A 26303-nucleotide genomic window follows, 5' to 3' on the forward strand; every position below is an offset into this window, starting at 1 on the left:
TCCGGTCCATTGCACAATATGGCCGCCAGAGCTAAAAATAGCAAAATCTTTAAACAACATCTCCTCTGAAACGGTTCGGCAGATTTTGATGAAACTTGACAGTAATGTTCCTTGGGTGGTCCTTTATTAAAATTGCTCAAATGGTTCTGGTCCATTGCACAATATGGCCGCCACAGCTAAAAATAGCAAAATCTTTAAACGACATCTCCTCTGAAACGGATAGGCAGATTTTGATGAAACTTGACAGAATTGTTCCTTGGGTGGTCCTTAACCAAAATTGCTGCACAACATGGTCCGCTGCACAACATGGCTGCCAGGGCAAAAAAATAGAAAAACCTTTAAAGAACATCTTCTCAGAAACCGATGATGAGATTTTGATGAAACTTAACAGAAATGTTCCTTGGATGGTCCTTTATCAAATTTGCTTCAATGGTTTCGGTCCACTGCACAAGATGGCCCCCAGAGGTAAAAATAGAAAAACCTTTAAACGACTTCTCCTCAGAAACCGATGATTGTATTGCAATGAAACTTGACAGAAATGTTACTTGGGTAGTCCTTAACCAAAATAGCCCAAACAGTTCTGGTCTGCTGCACAACATGGGCACCAGAGCTAAGAATAGAAAAAAACGTTAAACTACATCTTCTCAGAAACCGATTATCAGATTTTGATGAAACTTTACATAAATGTTCATCGGGATGCCCTTTAACCAAAATTCCCCAAATGGTTCCGGTCCGCTGCACAACATGGCTGCGAGAGTTAAAAAATAAATAAAACTTTATACGACTTGTCGTCGAAACCGATGACCTTTTTTCGATAAAACTTGACAGAAATGTTTGTTTGGTGCTCCTTTACTCAAATTGCCCAAATCATTTCGGTCCACTGCACAACATGGCAGCCAGAGCTATTAAAGTAAAAAAAAATTATGCCCCCACAAAGTGGCTGCATATAGGGTTGCCCTTGTCCGTACGTACGTCTGTCTGTCTGTACGTACGTACGTCCCGAAGATTGTTTCCGATCTAATTCTTGAAAACCGTTTGTCCAATCCTCACCAAACTTTAAACACATGTTTGTGACCATAATATCTTGATCAAGTTCCTTAGCCATGGAAATCGCTTTTGTCATTTAGGAGTTACGGCCCTTTATATGCAAAAAAAGACTTGAAAAATACGTCCCGAAGATTGTTTCCGATCTAATTCTTGAAAACTGTTTGTCCAATCCTCACCAAACTTTAAACACATGTTTGTGACCATAATATCTTGATCAAGTTCGATAGTCATGGAAATCGCTTTAGTCATTTAGGAGTTACGGCCCTTTTTTGCCAAAAATACTTCAAAAATCATTATGGCTTATTTTCTGTGACAAAAAACCGAAGTGGGGGCATCCGTGTCCTATGGACACATTTCTAGTTTTAAATAACTTCTCCTCAAAAATTGATGATTGTATTTCTATGAAACTTGACGAAAATGTTCGTTAGGTGCAGGTCTTTGCTTGAACCTTGTGGAGCACAGGCACTGATGTGCCTCTTGTTATCATTAAAAACTCCTACTTCCTCTTAATGTATTGTCATAAAAGCTTTTTTATTCCTACTTTTTATGCGGCACTGCTGGGAGACTGTTATAACAGTCTGACACAGAGACTTCCATTATTGGTCAAATAATTATTCTTTTACATACTTAAGGTAGCAGTCTGACACAGAGAATTCCATTATTGGTCTGATAATTATTCTTCAACATACTTAATGGTGCCAACGGTGCTTAATTTAACAGCATTTTTCCTAACAACTTGCTTATAAAATTCTAGTGTTACATATTAAATGTCTCACACTTCCTGGATGTTTTCCGATTTATTCCGATTGACATGACATTGTCTGACACATTTTCCTGTAAGGTAATCTGAGACATCTGCATGCATCTGTGAAAAGGACAGACACTGAAATTGTAGAGGTCTGATCAATTTGAAATTAGATATTATTGTTTTCCACTTTGTGAAAGTAAAAAGGCTTTTTACTAATAGTTCTTCTATTTTTAATGTCCCTCACCATGTGCAATGGAAAATTGTCAGTGAGTTACTTCATAAAATCTCCTGAATGACCTTTTCCGAATTGGCTTATGAAAAGGTCTTACTTTCTTTAAATGGAATAGTTTTTCTATATAAGTGGCTGTAGTAATGTCATTTTTCTTTTTTATGTGCTATTTTATTATCGTTTTTTTGTAGAAACATACACAGTTTTAGTCTTGGAAATGGGCATATGTTGGTCATGTAAATTACTGGTAAGCAATGGCCTGCAGATATGTTGGTCATGTAAACTACTGGTAAGCAATGTCCTACACATATGTTGGTCATGTAAACTACTAGTAAGCAATGTCCTACACATACGTTGGTCATGTAAACTACTGGTAAGCAATGTCCTACACATATGTTGGTCATGTAAACTACTGGTAAGCAATGTCCTATACACATATGTCGGTCATGTAAACTTCTGGTAAGCAATGTCCTTCACATATGTTGGTCATGTAAATTACTGGTAAGCAATGGCCTGCACATATGTTGATCATGTAAACTACTGGTAAGCATTGTCCTTCACATATGTTGGTCATGTAAATTACTGGTAAGCAATGGCCTGCACATATGTTGGTCATGTAAACTACTGGTAAGCAATGTCCTACACATATGTTGGTCATGTAAACTACTGGTAAGCAATGTCCTTTACATATGTTGGTCATGTAAACTACTGGTAAGCAATGGCCTGTACATATGTTGGTCATGTAAACTACTGGTAAGCAATGTCATACACATATGTTGGTCATGTAAACTACTGGTAAGCAATGTCCTTTACATATGTTGGTCATGTAAACTACTGGTAAGCAATGGCCTGCACATATGTTGGTCATGTAAACTACTGGTAAGCAATGTCCTACACATATGTTGGTCATGTAAACTACTGGTAAGCAATGTCCTATACACATATGTTGGTCATGTAAACTACTGGTAAGCAATGTCCTACACATATGTTGGTCATGTAAACTACTGGTAAGCAATGTCCTATACACATATGTTGGTCATGTAAACTACTGGTAAGCAATGTCCTACACATATGTTGGTCATGTTAACTACTGGTAAGCAATGTTACATCATGCAAATTCAGGGATATGATCTCTCCGTTCATTTCTTACCTTATTACTATTACAAATGATTTTCCTACGTTGTAATTTTTTAGTGATTTTTTTTTCTTTATTTTAGCCCTATCTGACGTGCGAGTATGGGTGCTGGATCGACGTATCTTCCAGGCGATTATGATGAAAACGGGAATACAGAGACAGGAAGAAAATGTCAACTTCCTCAAAAGGTACCATGTCGAACGTTGGCTGTGCACAGTATTTCATAACTATTAGGAGCATAGCTATAACTAAAATGATTTGTAGGCCCTTCTTTGGTAGCGTAATTATGTTTTTTACGAGTTAGCATAAAATCCCCTTGGAAAAATCTTCTCCCACCAAAAGTTGCAAAGACGAAGCTCCCCCATTGTTTTAAACTACCCTATGGTATTTCAAAAAATATATCCTAAGATGTAGTATTATTATGCCCCCCTTCAAAGAAGAGGGGTATATTGCTTTGCACAGGCATGTCGGTCGGTCGGTCCGTCCGTCGGTAGACCAAAGGTTGTCCGAGTGATAACTCAACAATTCCTGGACGTATGGTCATCAAACTTGACATGAAGGTTGGGCCTGACCAGTAGATGACCCCTATTGATTTTAGGGCTCATCGGGTCAAAGGTCAAGGTCACAGTGACCTTTAATGGTAAAATAATTTTAAAGCTTGTCCGAGTGATAACTCAATAATGCCTAGACCTATGGTCATCAAACTTGATATGGAAGTTGGGCCTGACCATTAGATGACCCCTATTGTTATTGGGGGTCATCGGCCCAAAGGTCAAGGTCACAGTGACCTTGAATGGTAAAAGGATGTCCGAGTGATAACTCGACAATGCCTGCACCCTTGGCCCTCATTCTTTACTTGGATGTTGGGCCTGACCAGTAGCTGACCCCTATTGTTCTTGGGGCTCATCGGGTCAAAGATCAAGGTCATAGTGACATTGAATGGTAAAAGGTTGTCCGAGTGATAACTCAACAATGCCTGCACCCATGGCCCTCATAATTGACTTGGAGGTTGGGCCTGACCAGTAGATGAACCCTATTGTTTTTGGGGGTCATCTGGCCAAAGGTCAAGGTCACAGTGACCTTGAATGGTAAAAGGTTGTCCGTGTCATTACTCGACAATGCCTGCACCTATGGCCCTCAAACTTGACTTGGAGGTTGGACCAGTAGATGACCCCTATTGTTTTTGGGGGTCATCGAGCCAAAGGTCAAGGTCACAGTGACCTTGAATGGTAAAAGGTTGTCTGAGTGATAACTGGACAATGCCTGCACCCACGCCCATCAAACTTGAATTGGAGGTTGGGCCTGACCAGTAGATGGCCCCTATTGATTTTAGGGGTCATTGGGCCAAAGGTCAATGTAACAGTGACTTTGAACGATAAAAGATTGCCCGAGTGATAACTCAACAATGCCTGCGCCCATTGCCCTCAAACTTGACTTGGAGGTTGGGCCTGACCAGTAGATGACCCCTATTGATTTAAGGGGTCAGAGGTCAAGGTCACAGTGACCTTGAAAGCAAACTCGACAATTGCTGGACTTATGGTCATCAAACTTGACATGAAGGTTGGGCCTGACCAGTAGATGACCCCTCTTGACTTTGGGGGTCATCAGGCCAAGGTCAAGGTCACAGTAACCTTTAACACAAAAAAGTTAACAAATCTTCTCCCAATGATATCTCAACAATGCCTAAATCTATGATCATCAAACTTGACATGTAAGTTGGGCCTGACCAGGAAATGACCCTTATTGATTTTAGGAGTCATTGGGTCAAAGGTCAGGTTCACAGTGACCTTGAATGCGAAAATGTTTCAAGTGATAATTGGACAATGCCTGCACCCATAGCCCTCAAACTTGACTTGGAGTTGTGTCTGACCTGTAGATGACCCTTTATGATTTATGGGGTCATTGGATCAAAGGTCAAGATTACAGTGACCTTGAACGAAAAATGCTTGTCTGTGTGATAACTTGTCAATGCCTGCACCCATGGCCCTCAAACTTAACATTTAGATTTTTGGTGACCAGCTGATGACTACTATGGATTTTGATGTCATAGAGTCAAAGGTCATGGTCATAACACACTCTATCCTCAAACTTTGAATGGTCATAATCTTAAAACTGCCTCAACGGCATACAATGTTAGCAACAAATCAGCTGTCATTTCGGTCCATGCATATTTCATTTAATTGTCCATATAATCCTGACAAAATGGCGCTCAGGGGGGGCATAATGTTTGACAAACATCTCTTGTTTTTCATTTATTCACAACATACACAATATTTATGGTATAAAAACTTCGACAATGGCAAGAAAAGTTGAATATCATATAGTGCGTTTTGCAGGCATATACAAATATTGGTGGGGGTTTTTGTCCTTCATAGGAATGCAAAGAACACATATGTGAAAGAAAATTGTAACAAAAAAAATAGGATGCATTTTCATCACAGATAGGGGCAAGCTACACCTAAAACGATGAGATGACCATTCTTGTTAGAGAGGTTTTTTGGGGCATGTTCCCTTGGGAACTTTTATAATCAAGATTGCCTGTAGGAGTAGTTTTAGACACAATTGATTAATGAAACACCTAAATGTGGAATCTCCACTATATTGCATGGTTTTTGCGTATATGTTTAACAATGTTAAAATGAAATGCCAGACATGCTGCAGTTTTAACGACATGTAACCATGCCAACCAACAGCAAGAGTGTTGGAAAATAAGGACTTGTCTATACTCTCATAGTAAAAAAGAATTCGGTTAACAACTATTGCATTAATGAAACTTTATTTAAATGACATGTTGCAAAGCTGGCCTAATTTGAATATTCATAATCATTAAAGTATATGATCAATACAATTTAAACAGATATAATGGGACTTTAATTCAATATATTCTATTGTGAATCAGACCAGTGATTTATCAAGGGCAAACAAAAGATGTTGCTTGCGTCTGAACAATTGGATGCAACAGGTTGCTGTATTGAAAGACGTCATTTTTCCCCTCTAACATACGCAGTATGATGTCCTACTAAAGTCTATGGAAGGTCATTCCTGTAAGAGATAAAATACTGTTGGTGGTCATTGTTTGTATGCTTTTGATGCCTTATCAAAGATACATGGGCACAACTTTATTATAAGTAATCCTCACATTTATTGTGGGCTTAAAATTCCTCCGGTACAGGATAAATTAACTATAGAGACATTTTGCACATCAGATCTATTGATGAAGGAATTAACTCGGGCAAGCATTCTTTTCTCTATGGGAGTCCGTTGTGTCCTTAATTTTGCAGAAGGCCTTAAAGATGTACTATTAATTTGAAAAGATTGAAGTATCTTGAATGTTAGGTCCTTCAGTTCGCCTTTATTGAAATTCAAAAGAAAGATATCACTCAAAATCCATATAAGGTTTTGTCAAAGACATGGTCTCTTTGTGTATGCATTATTTTGCCATTTCTTTGTTTGTTTCCGTTTTTTCTGAATATGTAATGGTTGATGATAGACCCGTTGTAATTGACAATCTTCATGAAGGTCTTAGTTTGTGATTAGTTTTGGGAGGATTGCTGTCCACCGATATTTGCAAAGGGAATACTTGCTTGATGTCCTTGGGTTTTTTTTCACTTCTTTTTTAGCTCTGCTGATTTTTCAAAAAAATAAAGTGGATGCATGGTGATGGTCTGGGCGGTATTTATGAACCAACTCATGTCATTTTTTATCTTAAGTCGAGTTCCTAAAAATTTCATATTTTTAATCAAATCAATGAAAATAAGTAATGAAAATATTGTCATAATTGTGCAAAATCAATTATTGGCAAAAACTCTGTATGTACTTGGGTTCACCTCTGGTTTATACTTAAAAAATGAGTGCTGAGTGTTGATATGAATCACTCCCAGTCAGCAGAAACCAGAACTGTGACCTTTTTTAGAGATCAATGGAACGTTCCCATAGTGGTGATAGAAACCATCACCTCTGTGTTGAGAGTTGATCACCTTAGATACAACTAGTCCACTCTTTTGTGTTATATTTAAATGTGCCTTTACTCAGCTGCTATTCCCCTAAGGCTTGCCAGTCATATTTTATTCTCACCCAGTTTAACTTGCCATATTTTAATTTCAGTGTGCCTTTACTGCGGTCCTTGCCTGCCGAGAAACTTGCCAAACTTGCCGATGTCCTTGAAGTGGTGAGTTCACAGCCACTGTGCTATTTTGCACATTGTTTCTCTATGTATTTTGAATTATTTTATTTTTTAATGACTGTTAAATAATACAATTAAACATAAGCATAAGTTTACTCGAAAATGTGGTCCTGTGCTGCGCAGGAAATCAAGAGTACCTGAGGGAAACTCACTTGCCTGGCATTTTTTTGTGTACAAATCAAATTAACATGTGCCCGGTCCGGGAACTGAAACCAGAAGTTATTGTGCTTACCACTGCGTAAACTGAATAGTTAGGTCACATTATTAATGAGCATACAAGAAAATATTGTAACATCATGAATTTCAGTTAAATTTTAAGTGTCGTGTATAGTCTGAAAACAAATTGAAAATTTTACTTGCAAAACTAAATAAACTTTGCCTAATCTAAGCAATAAAGTCTTAGTTTTGAAAAAGATGTAATAAAATAAAACTTCTCAGAAAAACTACTTAAAAAAAGTGCTTGTATGATGCATGTGTTTACAAGATGTTCCTAATCTGAATTAAATAAAACATAAATAGGCATATTTGTAAGTGTAATAATAATGATTTTATGCTTTTGTTGTTTCATATTTGTCCTGAAAATAGCATCTCAATACCAGGTTTAGAATAGGAGTAAAGTTGAGTGCGCAAAGTCATGCAATATTGAAGGTATCTATTTTATGTTCAAATGGAAACTTGAGACTTGAAGCCATACATCTGGATTAAGTAAAGATGCTCGAAGACACTAGGCTGTGTTATCAATCAGGGCGGAAAAGTGCTGGAAAATTGAAATGTCTCTCTGGAATAAATAAGTGTTTGATAAATGTAGTGGCTCACCCTAGATTGCTTGGGTTCTCTAATCTAATTAATTTGTAACACATTTCTTGCCCTTTCTGTATTAATCTAGAGTAAGCAGTATGAATATTCAGTAAGACTCTTCAGAAAACTGTTTTGGCAGAAAATTGTTTCCAGGAGGTGATGATTGGTGTAGAATTACTTAATACTTAAAATATAAAGCTGGGATTGAAGAAATAATTATCAGGACCTTCCTTAGGAAGTATTGGTGTACTTGCATAGCTTCATGGTATTCTGTTGAATTGCCAGTTGACCTTTTGATCAGATATAAGATGTGTGTTGATTTTAAGAAACACTTGGTATCATTGTTACTTGAGCATCTAAAACTGGTAAAAACACTCGGAATAAACTCAGATGTTTTATAGAGTTTTCCACCTGAAATATAAAATCTTCTTACCGAATAAAGTATACAAAAGAGAATAATTTCCTTATTTTATGTAAATGGCTACCATAATTTCATTATTTTCTCTTCATCTTGTAACAGAATCTCTAGTTTAAGACCTGTCATTAATATACACTTATTAAGGGTCTATTTAACATACTGCAAGAGATTACTGTAGCCTCCTCAGAGAAAACCTTTTAGGACTGCATTATATTCAATGTCTAGTAGAAGTATTTTATTTCATAGATATTCTTATAACTTTGAGTAATTGAACAAGATTCAGATAACTTGATGTGTTAAGATTCTACAAAGGTTTCTCTGCTTCAGATACCATATAAATGTCCCTTGCGTTTTTAACTGGTCTGTTTTTCACTCAACATTGGGATAACCTTGATGTTATTATTCCCCTTAAGACTGTGTGGCAGCATGCAAGTTGTTGGTGTTTTTTTTTACTAATTTAGCCATTACTCAAAAACCATTTAAGATATTGACACAAAACTTTGAACTCATGTTGCCAGTGACAGAACACATGTGAAAAAAATTGTGGTTTTAAAAAATGTTGAGTTATGGCTAGTGGTTGGCTGATTATCGGCGATAGATTAAAAGGTCAATGATTGGCAAAAGGTCAACGATCGGCAAATTGGTGCCATGAACTGTAGAATCGCTGTTATGTTTCTTTCCATTTATTGTATATTCCTTTTCTGCTCAAATATCTTTTGACTAGTAAAACAAGGGAAATCACTCTGATTGACTTAAAATGGAGAGACGCCGAAATAGCAATTGTACAAGCCAATAATTTTAATAAATTAAAGTTATATACAGTTACCATGAAAAATGAAGAAGAAGTAAAGCTTAGCTGTAGGTGTTATACATATTACCCAGTAATATAGTATTTGACAATGTTTCAGTGATAATTTCATTTCCTTGAGATTTTCTCCGTTTTATGTTTTTAACTTCTAGTCCTTAGTACTACTAAGCCTTATTGCTGAGAATGTGAGTTATTTATTCAAATCAGGGACTGACAGCTAGTATCATGTGAACTGAACATGCTTTTCATGATTGTGACTATATTTTTCACAGATCTCACAAAAGTTATCTACTGTTTTTTATTGTTTTGCTGACAATTTGACACGATGTGCTTGGCAAACAGTTGAAAAAAGATACAAAGTAAAAAACAGCATAAATAGTTCACTTCTTTAAATTGTTTTATTTTTAAGTCATGTAGTAGGAGTGATTTTATTTACCTGAGTGCCTACTAAATAGATGGAAAATGACACAAACTGTATTCTTTTAAATATTTCGATAATAATTGACTTATCTGGATATTAGTCGGTCTGATTAATCGATAATGGAAATCGAGCCGATTTCCCATCACTAGTTATGGCCCTTGTTTAAAACTTGGCAACTTTAAGAGGTTTTCTTGTTAATGTCTAGGGATACATCTTGCATGAAACATTTTATTTTTTCATTTTTTTCTCATTTCTTTTGTGAAAGTATTATTAGTGACCGTCTTTTATGAAAATGATATACCGGTACAACTAAATGGGTTTCATGTGCATGTACTATTCTAAGGCTGTATAGGAACATCCTTCATTAGTGCCAAGAAGTTCAACAGACTTAAAAGACAAACTGGACATTAATGGAAAGTGTAAACTTGATATATACAGTTCAAAGAAGACTTAATTCACCATTAATGGTAATAACTCGTACAAAAAAACCATAAAACAGTTTTTACGGCTTCTTTGGATATTTCTCAGTATGTCATAGGGGAAATTGCCACCAAGAATTCTGAAATTCTTTGAGTGATGTAGGAATGAAATGAGAATTTATCAGCGCTGAGGATTCTTTGACCTTTTAAGGCTATTTTCTCTGATGCTACAAGGAATTAGGACATTGTCATGGACTTAAGAGCTAATATTTTTTCTGTTCAATATGTGATTTACAGTCATATGTTATAGTTCAGCTGTTTTAGTTGTTTTATCCTAGTATTGTCCTTTATTCATTAGTGCATGTACTGCATATGTACGTGCACTGTTGCATAATACTATGTTACAAAGGGTCTGCTTTAAGAACAATAGCTGTGTATATATTTTTTTTTAATGAACTTGTTTGTTTTCGAGGAAACACTGTCAAAATGTTGTCATCAGCGATTGTGTCTTTGTCGAAGGCGGCATCAGCTTGGTTATGTCTTGGCCATTATTCAAAAAGTGTTCAAGATATAAAAATGAAACTTGGTACACATGTTGCCAGAGACAATATGCATATATTTAGCAAGGCCCATAACTCGAGCTTTAATATCTGTTTGGTAATGCATCTTATTTTAATGGGGAAAAAAGAAGAATGTTCTTTTAGACCTTTGGCGCTCGAAGAAAATCCTTTCCCAGACACTAAGGTATAAATACACAAGATTGAAAAAGAAGCCATTATTCTCGGGAACTAAATATAATTTCTCTGAGTAATCTCGTTATGATTTAGAAGACATACAGCCTCAAAGACTTACTTGTTCTTAGATTTACATTTGAACCATTCATTGCTCCCCTTGGAGAGACATAAAGGAAAAGTCTATCCATTTTCTAATAAACAGATCTTAAAAGCATCGCATTATTTCATATTTAATGGAAATTAACATTTTACATGTCAAAAATCAGGTGAGGATGAAAGCATTTTATAAAAAATAAGTTCTTTGATGATATTGATTGCAAAACAATCTACAAATAATCTTTTGCTCTGAAATTGGATTTCCTTCTATACAAAATGAAAAGTGTGAGTTTAAACACACATGAAAGTTTCATTGTTAGATTCACAATTACTTCATGAAAATAATTGTGGTACACATTGTGGAGCAGGAATGAAATGTCTTTGTTGACAAACTCATTTTCTAAATCAAATTATTGATTACATTCATTCATTGACAAATAAAATAGCTTTGTACAAAACAGGTAAGTATAAGCCAGTGTATGGAAAATTGCAGATAATCCATTGGGAAGTGCTTCTAATTAAGTTTCTTGTATCATTCCTTTGGAGTTCAGTGACATTGAAATTGTGAAATAGAGAGCTAAATTAGTTTATGAGAGTAATTAGGTTCTTTCAATTATAACAATGATTATATATATGTTTGGATATTTTTTTTAAGCTGACAAAAAAGTCTTGGCCACCAGTGCAAGCTTATTGTAAAGCAGTACATAAATCATTCAATTAAAGCAGTTTTGCATTTCAGATTATTGCAAAATAAAAATATATACTGACAAAATTGCTTCTTGTGTTTTTCAGGACTTTTTCCATGAGGGAGAATACATTATTCGAGAAGGTGCGACCGGTGATTCGTTCTTTATCATCATTAAGGGCGAGGTATGACTCTTTCAGACTGCAGCAGGTGAAAATAAAAACAGTTCCTTCATAACCCAATGTATAAAGACGTCCATCTACTGTTTGTAGTTGTGGACTCAGTCTGTGACAATGACATACTGAAAATACTTAAAAAAACAAAAACACAGTACTGGTAGCTCCCTTGTCTGCCACTTGGCACAAGATGTTAGCACTGGTTTTTTGTGAGTACTCTGGACTGAATAAAGTCCTGGAAAGTATGTCTATAATGCATTGCTGTTTTACATCAGGCATGTTTAGAACCAAGGAGTCTTATTATAAACAGCTACATCCTGCTGTTGCATTTCACCCTGTGGAAGAGGTATTGGACCATTGGGGTATACATGTAGATTGAACATGCTTTATTGACCCATACTTTTAATTTGAATGGAAGTATTTAAGTGTAAGCACTGCATTCAGTAACTGATCATTCTCGACCATCATGAAGTATTATAGTACAAAAAGATATAGTTTCAGTTACAGTATTCAACCTTAAATTAAACCAAACTGAATTGTTATTATTTCAGTGTTTGTTTCTCAATTCAACTGACTGTATATCTTTTGCCAAGAAAAAAACATTGCAATTTTCCTCAATCATTCAAATGACCCCTAATTTACCCTTGACTTCTTAGGTGAAAGTCACTCAGACGATAGCTGGCTTCGATGAACCACAGGAAGTGCGCAAGCTCAAAAGGGGAGATTACTTTGGGGAGAAATCATTACTCAGGTAGGAAAATGACGGATCTGAGATTACAATGATACTGAGGCAAAACTGAATAGATTTTAAGAAAGTCAGATTGTCTGAGATATTGAGACAACATGTTTACATGTTTGTGGACCAAGTTTCCATATTTTTACACGTTTAGGAAGACCCTAGCAGCAGTTGTGGGGTATGAATTGCTTATTGTGACTGAACATTTTTTCTCTATCATTTGCAATGAGATAAAGCTAAATAACTGTAACTTTATTTATATTGGCATGTCACTGTTAGTCAATTATAATATTTCAGTATTTGCGAAAGTGCAGACGCTTGCCAACTTTCAAGGTTATCTTGCACTAATTTCCAAGTCATGCACTTATTTATCCATACAAGTGTATCTTACACAACTCCTCCTCCTCATGAATGCAGCAAACCCTGCTTTTTCCTAGTTACAATAAGTAACAATATCCTCAAGGAAGACATGTTTGCCCCGATCACATGTTCCCTATTATAAGGACTACAATAAAGGATCATCAGGGCTTTAATAATAAGCTGCCGATTCAAACCATTGCTTCATCACTAAAATTAATAATCATCTTTTGGAAAGGACGTTGAACTGGGGCCCAATGTGCTATACACTGGAGCACTTTCAAGATCCAGATTAGCTGCAACCAAACACCTATGCCCATTCAGTGGCCAGTTGTGTTTTGAAATAAACACGACTCTTCAATAAGAAACAAACAAACAAAAATGTCACAGCTGGTATGACAGTTAAAAAGTTTGGTGTCTATTAAATGGGACAGAGTCTTAGCCCAGTGTAAAAATGTAAAAAAAATGTCTCTGTCTGTGGATTTAGAGAGAAGTTGAATTGTATGTAGGTCATATACCAGCAGTTTCCTCATCCAATTACATTCCCTAGAGCTAGGTCGGTGTCTTATGGAGCTGAAAATTTGGAAGCCGTATACTGAATAGTCTCACGAGAATCCTGTCACTAATCATCCCCTCCGAGGCGTCTCGTCCGGAACTCTTTTCACTGATATTAAACCTTTCACTGTTTTGCCTTAAGCATTTTATGTCAAAAAAGTTCTTATGTATTATTATATGAATTACACATTTTGGGTGCTTCATACATGAATTCATGGGTAGAAAAAGCAGTCTTATTTCTTTGAGTTAAATGGCTTTCCATATTCTACGATTTATACAGTTTTTAGAATAAGCATAATAAGCTAACAAGCCTAAACCAGGCCCTGAAACGATTTTAATTCATAAGATTACTTAAGTCATTTCCTTAAACTTACGGTAAATCAGTTTCCTAAAATGTTCATAGTCCAAGTAGAAGAAAATACTGGTAAGTGATTTTAACACTAAAGCATGTATTTTAAATAATGTAAATGAAAAAAGATTTTCAGAATTTTTTTTTTTTTTTTATATCATGTGACCAGTTAGATGCTGAAATTGAGAAACTGACTTCGGAAATGACTTAAGATGTTTTATGAATACCATTTTTATAGAATTTGAGGGCTAGGTCAAAAATTCTTAATTACGTTGACTGCTTGTATTATGAATTTTCAAGGAAATGTTAAAAAAAAGGTTAAAATTTCACCTTTTGATAAATATTTGTATATACATGTAGGTGTTTTCAATTGAGATTATGTATTTGTTAATTAAAGATTTATAAGATGTAAAGAGCTCCATTGAATTTCATATGGAATGTAGCATTATAAATTGCTATTGATATTTTGCTAGAGACAGATTTTCTAGACACAGTAGATATTTTACATAAAGAGTTGCATGGAGAATGTCAAAATGGTTTATACGATCATTTAACTAGTATTTAATTGATTGCATTCATTGCCAGACCTAAAAGCAAAGACAATAACAATAATTTCTTGTTTTTCAGTGAAGACAGAAGAACTGCGAATGTGAATGCCCTGGCCCCAGGTGTTGAGTGCCTCACGGTGGACAGGAAGTAAGAACAACCAGTCTATAAAAAATAGTTAATAGACTGATTTCAAAATAAGTGCTAAGCATTCATTGGACTTATACTTTAAAAATTCTATAAAATAAGTTCATTGATTGAAAAAAAAATTCACTGGCTGTATTTGATGTTTTTATATACAAATCAAATTTCTATATAAAATTCAGTCTCAAAACGAATAAGCTCATTTTTTAGGTAATGATTTGAAAAAACAACAACAAATGATTATTTAGTTGCTAACAATATGGATCATATACATTTACTTAAACATTTATACCTCACAAGAAATTATGGAAATTAAAAAAGCTTCTGTACATATAAAGAGAATATTTTTTGAAAAACAGTAAATTCATAGATTCTTATTTTGCTGGAAAAGTAAATTGTCTGCACTTGTATTTGGACATATAATTTTACAGAGAATTGTTTTGCTTTGGAACCCCAACTCCACAAGGCGTGTCTGCAATGTTACCATATAAATAATGGTCTCTTAAACTTCTGATTTACTTTATAATAACAGAAAGGGAAGAAAAATGGCTTTTTTCTGTGATTTAATTAAAAAACCTTGTCTTTGTAGTATTGTCAGAGAGATGTCTTACATGATGAATGATACCTAAATGAATAGGCGAATATTGTGTTGTTAGATTACGATCCTGACATTCTTATTAGGTGTAATTAATTGGTTGTCTCTTTCTGCAGACAATTATTCTGATATATATAAGTAAATTATAATCATTACTTTTTATTTGATCAGTACATTGATTTTGGTCATGATAAATTACCACTTAAGCTGAGATTAGTTTTACAATTTTCACTTTGTTGGTTTTTTTTATAGAAAAAATAGTATTTTTATTTTTTCATTGCTTAGGTGTCAATTATCACGGTGGTATTGGCATCATATGGCACAACTCACATGAACGTAAACCTTTCTGATTGCTGCGGTCTAATTCCAAGTGATTTATTTCAATACACCACGCTAAGCTCTCTTCTTTATATGATCAATTCGCATAAAAAATCCCAGATTTAAAATGTCAGAAAAATAATGAGCTATGTAAGAGAATAATAGTAATATGCCTGAAAAAAAATAGAAGCAAATGTACGGAAAAAAGAATTTTTGAAAAAATGTGCTAGATATCTTTTGTAGTAATATGATCTTTATACTATTGTGCCTTGATGGTCGTAATGTTAAATTCTGATGAATCAGGTGGTGCTGTATAACTTAGGTGTCATCTGAAAGATTTTTTTGCTGACAAAAAATATGTTAAAGAAAAATTCTGAAGCAACATTATAGATAAAGTCTTATAATTTGTATTTTTTTGTTGTTGTTTATGTCAATGGAAATAGAAAATGTGAAATGACCTATTTCGCAATCTAATAGGGTAAAAAAAGTGTGTTGGGCATATTCTTTTTGTAATTGATACAGTAGGAGTTTTTCTTTAAAAGTGTCCTCTAACAGATGTAAGATGCCGTTTCGATAGGACAAACACCAATTTTATCCGAGGCGAAATGAGGATAAAATTGGTGTTTGTCCTTGCGAAACGGTTTCTTACAGGCATTCAGAAAAATGATTTTTTCGGCAGGTTTCCAAACAGTTGAGTCTCAGTAAACTTATATGACTGAATTGAAGGCATTGATGACAAAATCAGCTGATTCTGAGACAAAATTTAAAAGAAAACTGTCAATCTGTGAGAGTGCAGCTTTAAAAGCATGAAGACAACTTTTAATCACAATCCCTGTATGCCTAGTAAATTTTTAATCATAAAGTAGAAATCTCATTTAGCTGGAGAAACAATTACAATAAAATCATCCAATTTATCTTTTTTGAATTTCAAAGAAAGAATTAAACAAAATTCCTTAAGCTGTTTTCAAGGCTAATAGAAGCTCATCATTTTACTGTGATATTTTAATGCATTATGTGTTCAGTTCTATGAGAATTAATTGTAAGGAAATATCAATTTGACAGATTCTCACTGGAATTCTGTTTGGATGAGACTCAGTCAATGTTTGTGTTGTCAATTTAATAGCGTGCATTATTTCTCTACAAACAAAACAATTGTCATTATTTTTATATCTTAGAAAATAAAACAAAAAGCAGCCAAGTTCTGTAATTATAAAGATATTTTTATACATGATTGCCATTTCAGTTCGTTCAATCAGTTGATAGGAACGCTGAGCGAACTCCGAGAGAAAGATTACGGAGATGAGGCGAGAGGAGTCACGAGGTATGATCAGAGAACAAGTAATAAATAGTTGCTACACGACCCAAGTTATTGAAATTATACATGCAAAATTATACTTGAAGGAGTGTGTAAATGTGCGTGTATAATTTCGATCACAAGGGTAGTGGGTGAAATAAATGTTTTTCCATATTGGGTAACTAATTTTATCTTATAAAAATGGCGTGTAATTTCTGATTCCAATGAACCATTTGTTCGAGCTATGTTTTCAACCGATTTGATTTCCATTGCCCTGTATACTGTGAAATCATTTATATTCATTGGCATGAAATTTCGTGGTTTGCCGAAAATTTACAATTTCATGGAAACTTGAATTCGTGGTTTTTCATTTTTGAAAAAAAAAAATCGAAACTGCTGGCCCATGATTTCCGTCTTCTACATCACTCGGTTTATGACACTCGCTAAAGTGGTACGACATGCCAATTAGTGCATATATCCTTGGCCAATTATCGATGTAATTGGAAATTAAGGTCATAAAAGAAGATGTACCCTGATCATAAATACGGATAGGCAAAGCCATTGAATGCCAATTAAGAATTTTGCAAACTGAAAACACTGAGAAGGTCCGTATATTTGAGTAAGCAATCCCAAAAGATAGCTGATGTTTACAAATTCAATCACTTTTGAATATCATCTTATTTCATATCAAATCATTTCAATATTTATTCACACGTTTTTGTTAAATAAGTATAACGGCCTCTGGTACAAATTAACTAGAGTATGTACATAACATGGCAATTGAAAAATGAATTTAGGGTCTTTATTTCGTGGGATCTTGAATTGTTGGATCACCTAACCCACGAAAACCACGAACATTAATGCCCCACGAACATTAATGATTTCACAGTATCCTAAATCAGGTCACCTACTTACTCCGTAACTTTTATCCACACAAATGTCAAATAGTGATGAAGGTAACAATTGTGCTAATTATTAATTTTGACTAACAAAGAACTTTTTTGCACCAGTGTTTATTAAAAGATATTCAGCATCAGTTTTTGGTGAAACCTTATTTTCTAGACATTTATACAATAATGTAATAAAATTGAACTCTTGCCATTGGGCTTTCTGTTTTTTCAACTATTATTCGTCAACAGACAAAGTAAATTCTTGTTTTTTATCGGTAACTTTTTTTTTTAGCCCTTCCGTGTGAGTATTTTTTGAAGAAAAAAATGGAAATCAGAATATCTACATGTAGATAATATTATTGAAAAATGGACGTGGACTTGTATGGAATGTAATGGCAGTACAATTTGTTGATATTCATTGAACATTTTTCAACGCACTAATATATAAGCACCATCATACAATAGTTTTCTTGAATCTGTATTTTGAAAGTTGGATTGGTTAGAAAAGGCTTATTTGAATTTGTAGGTTTAATGTTCAATTTTATACAAAATTATGTATTATTAAATTCATTCCCTTCATTTCATTTTATCTATACATACACGTGAAGATTTTGTATGACATGTAGCTATTGGGTACCAGAACCGTCAGTGTAAACAAATTACAATAAAAACGACCATTACTCAGTAAACATTATTACATTGTGACAATATTGCTGAGAACCTCAAATTGAGATAATCCAGTTTTGGGAAGTCTTATATTAACTAATTTCTGATATATTGCCCAGACAGAGTAAAATGTCTACCAGTTGATTGGTCTGTAGAAGTGTGATAATTATTTTATCACACCTAATCACAAATACTGATCAAACAACCCACTGTCCATATATCACCACATCAAATTGATAATAGTACATGTAGCTATTATAAGTCTTTTACATGTGTATATGATTATGAGAAGCTTATTACTGGCTTACTTACCATATTAATTAAGAATATGTATCAACACATAAAACAACATTTTTTTTGAAAGTGTACTCCATAAAAATTCAGATCTTATCTTTTTATGGTTCAGGCGAATTGAGCTTTGAAGTTTAACCTTCAAATATTTTGTTATATTTTTATATATCTAATGATATAATGACTGACGAGGAGGTTGCATAATATGTTTTCACTGTGATATACCAGCTTGTATGTCATTTGTAGACCTACTGTGATATTAGTGTGATATTGGAGAGAAACTGTGATAGAAGTGTGAAATTTTAGTGTTATTGTGATATGATTTTGAAAGCAGACAACATGATTCAGTGGCTGTTCGCCCTTATTCCGAAAGTTTTACTGACCAGATAGCAAACATCAGAAAACTGTAGGTCTTTTTGAATTAGAAAATTAATTGTATCGTTTTATGTAACTTATGTTTTTATTTTATAAGCCATCTCAAGCAATACTGCACTCAAATGTTTCGTAGTCATCTGTTATATGGAAAACAATATGGTTTGTTACAAAAAGTAATCAGATTATCGTAGTTATAGTACATTTTTTTTTTAAAGAAAACTATTGTATAATTGTATATGAGTTTGAAACTTAGATTATTATATTAAGTTTAAGCATCTGCCAGTATTTGAAGATATAATATTTCTTATAATCCATGAATTGGGTTAACATACATTAGTTGCATTGTACATTAAGTCTTTCCAAAAAGTTAACCATACTTAATGGCATTGTACAGTGTTTAAATGTTTTCACTCTTGCTGTCTTACAATTCAATTTTAATTCCTATGTGTTATCTTTTTTCACATGTTATCTTATGTTGCAGGACGAGCCAAAGTGGTACAGCAGATGGGCTGGTGTCACCAACGGTTGACCGGATCGATCCTGAGTACCAGTTTGTTCGGTTGGAGGACATGGAAATTGTCGCCACTCTCGGAATGGGAGGATTTGGAAGGGTGGAATTGGTAAGGCACACTCACACTAAAACTGGATGTTACCTTGCTGATCACTTTAGACAAAGAATATTTTCATGGCCTTGGTGTTCACTTTCACTTTACATGGTGATACCTCATTGTCATCCATCTTTGAATCTGGTAAAGGTGTTCATATGAAACTTGGTATACATGTTTCCATATTTAATACACATTGCTAAGGAGGGGAAACATTGAAACATATTCAGATTGAACTTTATGTAGATGTTAACAATAGCAATACAAATTTAAGGGAGTGTTCAGAACTTAGATTAGCAACATTGTTGTGAACATTTCATTGTGAAATATTTGATAATGTACTAATATATTTAGATACAAACAAGAACAGCTGAAATAGTTGTCTCAAATCTTGAACTTCAGAACAGTAAAGATTTGAAAGTTAACAACATTGTCAACTTAAACAAAGCTCTAAACAAACAGCCAAATGTTTAGCAAGCCCTATTACTCTGGCTTAAATATGAGTTTGATTTATACCCTGTGATCACTAAGAATATAAGATGAGTATAAGACGTCCACACATTATAGCTTTCATTCATTTCTTGGCAAAACATCCTCAAATGACACAAACAATCATGGTTGATTGTATCACTATGTTAGTGAACTGCTTATTGAATAGGCAAAACCCAGACAACATTGAAATGTACGGCCATACTCATAAATCATTCTGTTTGTGCAGTTTATCTAAAGATGGTATGCATAAATAGGCACAAAACCCAGGAATTGTTTCCAATCCGAGGATAAAATACATCAGTTTCGGAAGCGGTCATACATCATAGGATATTCGTTCATAGAATCCCTGTTCTTGTTGCTAAATAAGCACTTTCATTGTGTCCATTAGAACCCCTGATCGTCCTCGAGAAAGGAAAAGCATGTAGTAACGAGACTATTAATCATACTTGATACTTGTCATTGGTCTTAACTAATCTTTCAAGCCCTTGTGCCTGTTAAAGCTTCTTTCCGAAAAAAACTGTTGGTGACTTACAGTATCATCAGCTCACTAGTCAGCTTTTGAGCATCTTTTTGTCAGCTTTAAGTTCAGTTCTGAGAGCTTGTCTAATTTTTACTGAAATTTACTTTCAAATTTGAATTTAGATTGTCATTACAATTTAGTCCTGAAGGTCACTTAAAAGCTTATTTAAATGTATGTCAGTTGAATTTTGAGTCAGTTGTTGTATATGTTGTTGTTTAACCAAAAACCAACAAAGTGCTCTGGCTTTCTCTTCGTGCCACTTTTGTTTTCTTGTTGAATTTAAAACATTAAGTAATGGCTATATTAAACATTAAAATGATTCTCTTTTGCATCACTTGCACAGCTTGTTAAAGTCTTGCTAATTATTTTCCAATACACTTTGTTTTTCACATTGTTTTGTCCAATATAAAAGCACAATTTCTTGAGCACATATTCTTGAGTGACAATAAATACATCATTAGCGAAGGAAGTATGTCATTACAGTAATGACCTGTGGCAGTGTGGACATGCTGTATGTACTGGTTGAAATGTATTGTTAAAGAAAAAAGAAGCCTTCACAGAATATTTCCTAATTTAAGAATCATTAGCTACACAGCTGACAAAATAGGCAGCTGCTGACAGATATTGTATTAATCAAGGGTTTTTCTGTTTCTGGAAATGTATTGGAATATCTACATGTTGTAGTGTGGAAGATTCATGTATTAGTCATGAACTATCTAATTTCTATCCTTTAAAAAACATACTAGTATTATCATGCTCTGTACAATATCGTGACTTCAGCTTTAAATATCTCTGAAAGAGGTGTCTAAATTAGCCCAGGCAAAACTAATTTCTGATTCATCAACTTGTAGTAAGTGTATATAGGCCAAGAATGTTGAATTTTAAAAACAAAATGAGAGGAATATTGGTTCTTTTTGCCTCTGAGAATTGTTTCGTATTGTGCTGCCTCGGAGTCATAAAACAAAATAGATTGGTGCGTTATCTGACAATTGCATTACCATATTTATTGTGTTTTCAGACCCGAAAATCCTACAGAGAGCTGTTTAAGCAGGATTTGGAAAATTGTGTTGGAATTACAGCAAAAACTAACATTGGCATTTCGTCCGGAATCATTTTCCCCGCTTGATTTGAAATCTAAACCAGTTATCTTTTATTGCAATACCACCTAAGTTGATTTGTGCCCCATTTACAGAATATCTTAAGACTTAATAAATCATGTGCGTAAGGAAGCTAGGTTTCTAGGAAAGGAGAATTATCAACTGCCTATAAATATCTGTGGAAAAATGAAAGGGCTTCTATGAGTGTGTATGTGGTTGGTATTAGTTTATTGACAGATCATTTCATCTTGATGTCTGAGATTAGTTCTTACTAATTGAAGTATCGTTTTTGAGAGATGTATTAATCCTTAATTCAATCTTACATAAATTCTAGACAACATGACATGATATAATATGACGGATTAATTTGCATTTATGAGATATTTCTTGATATTTCTTCTCTTAATACCAAAAAGGGAAATTTAAGTCATGAACTGATATTTGAAATAACCTTTAAAGAAAATCTCAAAATGTCAAAAATATCCTCATTTTGCTTTGCATGATTTGGCATGCATGTTTTTAGTAGATTCAGTCTGGACAACTTACTGCTGAAAAGTTCTTACTGTCTAGATATGAATTGCCATGGTTATAAAAGAAGTTTTTTTACCAAAATAAAACTGTGCCCCCAAAAATTTCTCTCTCTAGATATATATTTCTCCCACCTCAGATAAGTAGATATAACAATTTAACCATGCTAGAAGTTCTTATCTTGCCCACAGGCAAAGATAAAATGCCCGTATGGAACTCCTTTTTAATGGTCAACACATTGTAATTACCTCCCTTGTTGAAGACTAGCATTATGGAAACCTTGCCTGGGGCAATATTTAGAATGTTAATTAATAATTTCTCGCATTAAATGTCACCATAAAACAGTTTTCACACACCTTTCAAGAAATAATGCTTCACTCTCCTAAGAACTATTTAAGACCGATTTGACTATTAACATAATCTGAATCACTGCGCGCATATCCATGACAACCACGAATTATCGCATATCCATACGCAATTATTTACAATAAGCACAAAAGAGTACCAGCAAAACACCCTACGCTCGGGTCGGAATGAACCTATCTTACACACTCAGCCATGAAAGATACTTATAATGTATATTTTATAAATATCTTCCATGACCGAGAGTGTAAGATTGGTTAATCCTAACCTGATTGTAGGGTGTTTTGCAAAAACAAGGTTTACCAAGTTTCCGTAGAACACTCTGCACGAAGGTTTGTATGAACCTATATTACACGAGCGGCTTTTGTAGATACTTTTTTTTCATTCTTTCTTGATTTTCAATCTGATTCAGGTTCAGTTGGCGGCTGACCGCAGCAAGACGTACGCGCTCAAGTGCCTTAAGAAGAAACACATTGTGGAAACACGTCAACAGGAGCACATCTACTCTGAGAAGAAGATCATGATGGAGTGTCGATCTCCGTTTATAACCAGGTAAGGAAAGACTTGAAGGAGTGTCAATCTGCATTTATAACCAGGTAAGGAAAGGCTTGAAGGAGTGCCAATCTCCATTTATAACCAGGTAAGGCAAGGCTTGAAGGAGTGCCAATCTCCATTTATAACCAGGTAAGGCAAGGCTTGAAGGAGTGCCAATCTCCATTTATAACCAGGTAAGGCAAGGCTTGAAGGAGTGCCAATCTCCATTTATAACCAGGTAAGGCAAGACTTGAAGGAGTGCCAATCTCCATTTATAACCAGGTAAGGCAAGGCTTGAAGGAGTGCCAATCTCCATTTATAACCAGGTAAGGCAAGGCTTGAAGGAGTGCCAATCTCCATTTATAACCAGGTAAGGCAAGGCTTGAAGGAGTGCCAATCTCCATTTATAACCAGGTAAGGCAAGGCTTGAAGGAGTGCCAATCTCCATTTATAACCAGATAAGGCAAGACTTGAAGGAGTGTCGATCTCAAGTATCAATCTCTGTTTATAACCAGGTAGGGCAAGACTTAATGGAGTGTCGACCTCCGTTTATAACCAGGTATGGCAAGAATTGATGCATCCAAATAACTTGTCATACAAATGTTGTAAAAATGTTGAACAAATCTCTTGATTTTGGTGTATTTAAAAAGATGATGTTTTTCAATCTCATTATTCATGTTGCAAACTTACACGCAATTAGTTAAAAATATTTTGCTTTATATTTCATTAGTGTCTACTAACCTCTACCACTGTTTTTTATGAGTTAATGGAAACTTGGAAAATTTGTTTTCAGTTCAATGACCTTTCTTGTAATTTCTCGTCATAATTTTCTTTAAGGTTGTACAAGACGTTCAAAGACCGCAAGTTTGTGTACATGCTGCTGGAGGTTTGTCTCGGCGGGGAGGTTTGGACAATTTTGCGAGACCATGGCAGTTTTGACGAGGTAACATCGCGCTTCGTTGTCGCCTGCGTCCTTGAGGCATTCCAGTATCTGCATTCCAAGGGGATCATCTATCGAGATCTGAAACCAGAAAATCTGCTTCTAGATGACCGAGGTTATATTAAACTGGTGAGGTTGTCTTTCAATCATAGCGCAGGCTATAAAAAGCTACAAAATTGTATGTTTAATTACACTAAACATATATACATGTGAAAAGAAGTAGACATGACATACCAAAATATAAACAAACTGAAATTTGAAAATGATAAAAACACAAAAAAATACTTGATAAGCATTAAAGGGACTGTACACCAGATTGGCATCAAAAAAGTTTTTTTCTCTAAAGAATCTCAGGACAATTATTTAATAAAATGTTTTACTCGTTGATATCATAATTGTAAAAAAGAATACCAAAATAAAATAAAAAATGTGGGCGAAGACCGGGTTTGAACCGGTGTCGCCAAAATTACAATCCAGCATTGTATCCACTGAGCTACGAAGGTTTACTCCACAGGGGTGATATAATTAAGCAGTTAGTAAGTTTCAATGCATTGTACACATCAATACCAAGTTTATGTCAATTTCCTTTTTTTTTTTTGCTATTTCATCATACGGAGTACAGTCCCATTAAACCAGTTTAAGCAAAACTTTTTATGAATAAGATTAGATCAGGTTAGGCTACATTGCCAGGTGGGTTTCTTACAGTTTTATATACAAATGAGATTAATTTGCATATCTTGATTCTATTTTGACAATCATTCTCACACATCTCTCTTTAAAGACATAGCATGTGGATATTATTTCTACTTAAAGTTGGTAAATATTCATAATGAGCCAGTTGTACAGAACTTGTTAAGGTCATTTACGTTTTTGTGTTGTTTTTCAGGTTGACTTTGGTTTTGCAAAGAAGATTGGTTTTGGCCGTAAGACTTGGACATTCTGCGGGACCCCAGAGTATGTGGCGCCAGAAATCATTCTCAACAAGGGTCATGACTATGCTGCCGATTACTGGTCTCTAGGAATACTCATGTTTGAACTGCTCACTGGCAGGTAATGGTTTGTTTTCTGTATGCCAATTTCTTTATTTATACTTAAAGCTGCACTCTCACCAATTGAACGTTTTGACAACTTTTTTACTTTTTGTCTTCAAACGAGCCAATTTTTGCGAAATTCCATAGAAACCAGTTATATAAGACTGCTGAAAAAAATTATATCGAAGATTTTATATTTCAGTTAAAAAATTGATGGTCTATGCATTTTTCTTAAACCGTTTAAGCCAGAAAACATTAATTTTCGAACGGAAATATGAAAATCTACGATCTGAGTTTTTGTCAGCAATCATATATCATTGGTCTGCAGATATTTACGCAAAAATTTGCTCTTTCCAAGACAAAAAATAAAAAAGTTGTAAAAATGGTAAATTTGTGAGAGTGCAGCTTAAACATGACTTTGGCTTTATAAAATTACTTATGTGTCAGTGTGATGTTTTAAATACTACCCTTGCATGCAGACTAAAAATAGATTTCATATTATTTGGTTTTATTAAAATGATATCAAAAAGCAAAATATTGCAGCACTAAAATGCATTTATTATGTTACAATGTGACTTCTAAGTGATTTAAACAAGTAATGTATATAATAAAAGGGTTATAAGTACTGCATTTTGACATGGGATACCATATTCCATGCAGGATCAACACACAGTACTTATTTAACCCTATTTATTTTGGAATTTCAGTGTTAAGCTTGTCTGAGTACATACATGCCATCCAGTGAACCTCGTTAGATACGTGCGTGTGGCCATTGTCCTCTGTGACACCTATACTGTGTCTTAACCTTGAATGTCATTCATTGAAATTTATTATGATTATTATTTCTTCCTTTCAAGTCCACCATTCTCAGGCTCCGATCCGATGAGGACCTACAACATCATCTTAAAGGGTATCGATATCATCGAATTTCCAAAGAAAATCTCACGTAATGCTCACGTCCTCATCAAGAAACTATGCCGTGACAACCCCACAGAAAGACTGGGCTACGGCAAGAATGGAATTGTAGATATTAAGAAAAACAAGTAAGATTTGTTTTGTAGGGATAAAATGCAGAAAGCTGAAACTCCTCCATTTAAAGAATTAAGTTCTTGTTTTGATTTATTTGTTAAAGATTTCATTTAAGTTTTCCTCGCTTTTCTGGAAATGTTTGTACGCTTTA

The 26303-nt window shown here is 34.5% G+C and overlaps 1 protein-coding gene across 6 annotated transcripts in view; it reads left to right on the forward strand.

The window, feature by feature from the left end:
- Positions 1–26303, forward strand: part of LOC128207423 (cGMP-dependent protein kinase 1-like) — a 61607-nt gene that overhangs the window by 25287 nt on the left and 10017 nt on the right. For 3 of the 6 annotated variants that reach the window (XM_052910339.1, XM_052910347.1, XM_052910365.1), the window contains exons 5-16: positions 3242–3347; positions 7264–7327; positions 11829–11906; positions 12554–12648; positions 12788–12811; positions 14522–14590; positions 16741–16818; positions 19495–19633; positions 23031–23170; positions 23990–24221; positions 24979–25142; positions 25981–26166. In XM_052910339.1, coding sequence (XP_052766299.1) covers positions 3242–3347; positions 7264–7327; positions 11829–11906; positions 12554–12648; positions 12788–12811; positions 14522–14590; positions 16741–16818; positions 19495–19633; positions 23031–23170; positions 23990–24221; positions 24979–25142; positions 25981–26166 — 1375 coding nt within the window. The remainder of the gene's footprint in view (positions 1–3241; positions 3348–7263; positions 7328–11828; positions 11907–12553; positions 12649–12787; positions 12812–14521; positions 14591–16740; positions 16819–19494; positions 19634–23030; positions 23171–23989; positions 24222–24978; positions 25143–25980; positions 26167–26303) is intronic. The other 3 variants (XM_052910357.1, XM_052910373.1, XM_052910329.1) reach the window with 1 other exon arrangement.

Source organism: Mya arenaria, chromosome 2 (genome assembly GCF_026914265.1).
Source record: "Mya arenaria isolate MELC-2E11 chromosome 2, ASM2691426v1".
In the NCBI taxonomy this organism is placed as follows: Eukaryota; Metazoa; Mollusca; class Bivalvia; order Myida; family Myidae; genus Mya; species Mya arenaria.